General features: G+C 41.0%; 1 protein-coding gene across 1 annotated transcript in view; it reads left to right on the top strand.

Annotated features, from left to right (window-relative positions):
- The window catches only part of Ctnnd1 (catenin delta 1), a 52,488-nt gene that overhangs the window by 38,305 nt on the left and 8,709 nt on the right, over window positions 1–5,474 (top strand). The window contains exons 11-17 of the mRNA XM_029537046.1: window positions 232–252; window positions 690–758; window positions 1,870–1,997; window positions 2,103–2,253; window positions 3,067–3,259; window positions 3,720–3,834; window positions 4,331–4,418. Of these exons, the coding sequence (XP_029392906.1) occupies window positions 232–252; window positions 690–758; window positions 1,870–1,997; window positions 2,103–2,253; window positions 3,067–3,259; window positions 3,720–3,834; window positions 4,331–4,418 (765 nt within the window). The remainder of the gene's footprint in view (window positions 1–231; window positions 253–689; window positions 759–1,869; window positions 1,998–2,102; window positions 2,254–3,066; window positions 3,260–3,719; window positions 3,835–4,330; window positions 4,419–5,474) is intronic.

The following is a 5,474-nucleotide window of genomic DNA, read 5'->3' as shown; positions in this document are numbered from 1 at the left end:
GTGGTGGTGGTGGTGGTGGTGGTGGTGGTGGTGGGTGAGGATGGTGATGATTGTTAGTGTATTGGCATCTGGGGCAGTGAAGGACAAGAACTCAGCTAAACCCGGGCCTTCCTCCCTATTCCTCCTCCTTCTCTGCTTTCTTGTGTACTTGCCCATGATCCTGTTGACATCTTTCTCCTGCGTTTTCTTCCTTCTTTTCTCTCCTCGCTTTCCACCTTGGTGATGCACTGGAAGATGAGTGGTTCTCCAGAGGTGAGTGCAATCTTTTAAGGCGCTTGTCTCCTAACTTGCATGGTTTGGTTCTTATCTTTCTTAATATCTCTTTGTCTAACCTTCCCTGTGGATGCATGTAGGAAAACTTAGTTGAGGGAAATCATTGGAATAAGTTTAAATCTGGGTTGTGGTTTTACATGCTGTTTCTGGGCAGCAGTCCCTGTTATCAGAACCCAGTTAACAGCCGCAGGAGTGGCCATCCTTTTGAACAGTCTACTGCCTGTTTTGGTCTTCCTTGTTTCTGCATCATCCTGTTGGGACAGTTATGTGTTGGGTTTCTCTTCTTTTGCCTCTTTTGATGCTGCATCTCTGATCTGAAGATTCTGACTGAAGGATGAAAAACTGTCAGGTCGAATCTTTCCTTTTTTAAAAAAGTTCTTTACCCTGTTCTTTCCACCCTTTCTCCATTTTCATAGGGAAAAAGCCTACAGAAGATCCAACAAATGATACAGTGGATTTCCCTAAAAGAACTAGTCCTGCTCGAGGTAAGCTGCCCTCCTTATTCTCCAGCGACTTTGGATATGGTAACATGTTCTATGCACTATGTTAACATTTCTCTCTGACTTAATGGATTTGAGGTGACAGTGAGAGTGTTGGGAAAAGTCACAGTATTTAGTCTAGAGTCAAAACTAGGCTGAGTATAATGGTGCATGCCTGCAGCCTTAGTACTACAGGCAGGAGAATTGCTGCCAGTTCAAAGCCTTGTGGAGATACAGAGGGAGAGCATGCCTCAAAAAAACAAAAGACAGAGACTTAGCTCTCTGAATGGCCACTGCAGCTTTTTGGATCTTGAACCTAACTGTTAGAAGATATGTCTTTATCATACTTTAGATGTTTGGACCCAGTATATTAATGAATATAAACTTGCTAGCTTTCTCTAAATATAAAAGTTGTTAATTAAATTATGTTAGATCTCGGACTGTCTATCATTTAGTCATATTTATGATGAGGAGAATGGCCGAGTTAAATTAGAAATACTTTGTTTTAGATGTTGAATCATTAAGCCTGGTTGCTTATGGTACAAACAAGTCTAAAGTTAGCTATGAGGTGCAAGTCAAGGAGAGGGGAATTGAATACGACTGAGTTGATGTCTATTTTTTTTTTTTTTTACCATGGACTAGTTGCTGTTATTTAGTTTGTTTGTTTTTGAGACAGGGCCACACTGTGACCCTGGTTGTCCTGGAACTCTGTCTGTAGACCAGGCTGGCTTCAAACACAGAGATCCGCCTGCCTCTGCCTCAAAAGTACTGGGATTAAAAGTACAGTGTATGACACTGCTTTGGGCTAGAGTAGTTATTCTTAAAGCATGGGATCAGCTGGGCATGATGGTACATGCTTGTAGTCCTAGTACTCAGAGATTAAGACAGGAGGATTGATTATGAGTTTGGAGCCAGTCTGCTTGACATTGCAAAACCTTGTCTTAAAAGATAAAACAAAAACCTAAGAAGAAAGAGACATGAAATCAAGCCTCTGAATTTGCTTATGACCTAATAGGGAAGTTGTGGTGCCTAATAATGGAGAAGCAGCACTGCAGGCAGCTGGAGGTTGGTTTGTAGGCATTGATTAGTGCTTTCTGTCATGCCCTTTCTTGTGCAGGCTATGAACTCTTATTTCAGCCAGAAGTGGTGCGAATATACATTTCACTCCTTAAGGAGAGCAAGACACCCGCCATCTTAGAAGCCTCGGCTGGAGCTATCCAGAACTTGTGTGCTGGGCGCTGGACAGTGAGTACCTCTAAGAAAATGGATTTGGAGATAGGGGGTGTAGATAAGTAGCTTGCTACCATTTGTAACTTTTTCACTGCTTCCCATGTGCTTCCTATTTCCTAGTATGGCAGATACATCCGCTCTGCTCTTCGTCAGGAGAAGGCTCTCTCTGCCATAGCTGATCTCCTTACTAGTGAACATGAGCGAGTAGTGAAAGCTGCTTCTGGGGCACTGAGAAATCTGGCTGTGGATGCTCGGAACAAAGAGTTAATTGGTAAGGATTTGAACCAGTGCCTAGCACAGTGTCTGGATTCCAGCAGATGTTTAATCATTTGTTGACGTCACTGAAGAGAAGGGTCCTATAGTCTTCCATAGTTCTTAGTGTTGAAGGTTCATGGTTTAGTGTACCTTAAAAAAGCAAGAAGTGATGATTCTTCTAAAACATTATAACCACTATTATTTGTTGAATATCTACTTTCTCTAAGTTGTTAAGAACTTTTCTTTTTTCTTTTTCTTTTTCTTTTTCTTTTTTTCTTTTTTCTTTTTTTTTTTCATTTGCCCAGAATTAAACTAGTTACTTAGTGGCAGAGTCCAAGTTGTTGATTTTTCTTTTTTTTTTAATTCATAAAGAATGCTATGCCTCACTTGGTGGTGGTGGCAAATGCCTTTAATCCCAGCATTTGGGAGGCAGAGGAAGGTGGATTTCTTGAATTCGAGGCCAGCCTGGTCTGCAGAGTGAGTTCCAGGACAACCAGAGCTATACAGAGTAACCCTGTCTCAAAAACAAAACAAAACAAAACAAAATGCTATGCCTCATATATTATCATAATACTGAACGTACTGTTTTCATTAGTGTGTCTGAAGAGACCAGATAGTATATTTAATATCCAGCATTGCATTGTTTCTGTTCACTTGAGGAAATAGATGAAGGGCAGTGAGTTTATGGCTGTCTCATGTTCTTTGCCCCTTTGAGATAATCTTATGTGATAGTAGAGTTGGTTTGTATGGCTAGAACTCACACTTGGCCTGATTCCTACTATCAAGTGCATTGTGAGGCTCCTCCTGACCTTTTGTTTTACTGCTATAGGCAAACATGCTATTCCTAACTTGGTAAAGAATCTGCCAGGAGGTCAACAGAACTCCTCCTGGAATTTCTCTGAGGATACTGTGGTCTCTATATTGAACACCATCAATGAAGTTATTGCTGAGAACTTAGAAGCTGCCAAAAAGCTTCGAGAGACCCAGGGTATTGAGAAGCTGGTGCTGATCAACAAATCAGGGTGAGCTTTTACTTAATCACAGCTAAAAGAATTTGAGTATGAAAGAAGAGAGTTTTTTAGAAAAGACTTTTCCTCTTCCATTCTGTGAGATTGCATCCCCTTCTTGTGACATATGGAGAGGTCTTGATCTATTTTCATTCTTAATGTTGGTCTATAAGTTGGCATGGATTGTTATATCAAACTATTTATGTCAGTGTTTCAGACAGTATAGGATTTGGTGAAATTTGACTTCACCCATTTTTACATTTTTATATCCTTGTGCTGTTACAACAGTAGTTCTCAACCTGTGGGTTTCAAGTTATGAATTAGCAATAAATATAAATTTGTGTTTGGGGTCACCATAACGTGAGGAACTATATGTAGCATTAGGAAGGTTGAGAACCACTTTGTTAGAGAGAATAGGTTCTAAAATTCCCTGTTCTGAAAACTAAAGTTTGTATGGCGTTACTTTTCTTCATAGGAATCGTTCAGAAAAAGAGGTCCGGGCAGCAGCTCTTGTCTTGCAGACAATCTGGGGCTATAAGGAGCTCCGGAAGCCACTGGAAAAAGAANGATGGAAGAAATCAGACTTCCAGGTGCAATAACTCTTGATGGAAGCTTTGACTTTCTTCTCTTTTACTCCTCTGTCTTGGGTTTCTTCTAACTTCAAGTGTTTTGCTGAAGTAGTTCTACTCTCTCAATGTTGAACATACAGTAAGTAGATGGTGCTGGTAGTGAATAGTGATAATATGTGGCCACTGTGAGCCTGCATCCTGTCTTCTCAGATCCTCCCATGTACTTAGCATTCTCTGACCCTTGTATCTCTGTCTCCCAAGAGCTAGCATTATAGATATGTGGTGCTGCTGCCTAGATTCAGATTCTTTCTGAGGAGTTATCGCTGTCAGTAAGCACCTAGCATCTAAACCCTTTAGGAAGAATGTGTGAGTAAGGGCTTGGGTAGGTGAACATGGAGAAGGAAACCCATGCTCTTTAAGGGCTTCTGAAGCAGGAGGTGCATGGTTAGGAGGAGGGGCCAGGAAGAAGTGGGTATCTTCAGGTTTCTGTGACACTGGGTTTTATGTTTGTCTCCAGGTGAATCTAAATAATGCATCTAGAAGCCAGAGCAGCCATTCATATGATGATAGCACTCTCCCCCTCATTGACCGGAATCAAAAATCAGGTATTGTAACCAAGCGGTGCAGCGTTCTCTGTTTGGTGCTCCTGGAAGTCTTTAATGGCTTATTAACTAAGAAATAGGACATGTATTTATTCTAAATAAACTGGACACAGAGTAGGGGAGTAACGTTTTACATCATAATTATAATGTGTAAGAGAATAGGTTTGAATTTAGGAATCTAACAAAGCAGTAAGGGGTGTGGTGGTGCACACTTGTAATCCCAGCCAGCACTCTGAATTTCGGAAGGAGGATCAGTAGTAGGTCAAGGCTAGCATTGGCTACATGACACCCTGGCTCAAGGGAAAAACAAAACCAAAATCAAGATAGTAACTTGAGTGTGACTCCTTTAATTTGCCTGTGAACTTGAAGTTACTGGAGAGTGAATCAGTTTTCTGTTTAATCTCTTCCTCTCTTAAATTTCTGTTCTAATGACTAATGGGCTTGGTTAATTATTAGTGCTTTTCTAGTTGGAAAAAATAAAAACTATTGACAACCAGAAAGTCCATTATTTCTAATCCCAAGGGGGCGGAACCCCACTGTTATAGCTGTGTGTATGATTGTGGTTTGTGTTTGTGTGGTACTAGGGCTTGAATCCAGGGCTTTCTAGGCAAGTTTTCTGTGTCCCTGAGGTAGAGCTTTTTAAACCGCTTTATCGTAGATGAATTATATATTTAGTATTTTTTTTTTCTATTTCACTAAAAATATGTACTGTAACCTTTCTTATCTTAAGGCTTTTGGCTTTTGATTCCACCCATGGCTTTTTGAGCGTGGTGTGAGGGCCCCAAGATTCTTAGACTTATGTGCCAGTGGCATAGCAGCAGCATTTGCTGCTGGCGGCCCAACATAGATGAGGTAGTGACGCTATTCAGAACAAGTGTGTTTTTTCTTTTTCCAATTTTTATTAGATATTTACTTCATTTACATTTTAAATGCTATCTCCAAAGTCCCCTATACCCCCNCCCCGCTCCCCTACCCACCCACTCCCAGTTCTTGGCCCTGGTGTTCCCCTGTACTGGGGCATATAAAGTTTGCAAGACCAAGGGGCCTCTCTTCCCAATG

The sequence above is a fragment of the Mus pahari genome, chromosome 3 (assembly GCF_900095145.1).
Source record: "Mus pahari chromosome 3, PAHARI_EIJ_v1.1, whole genome shotgun sequence".
Taxonomy (NCBI): Eukaryota; Metazoa; Chordata; class Mammalia; order Rodentia; family Muridae; genus Mus; species Mus pahari.
The sequence above is the reverse complement of the archived record's forward strand: the minus strand, read 5'-3'. Positions and strand labels throughout refer to the sequence as shown.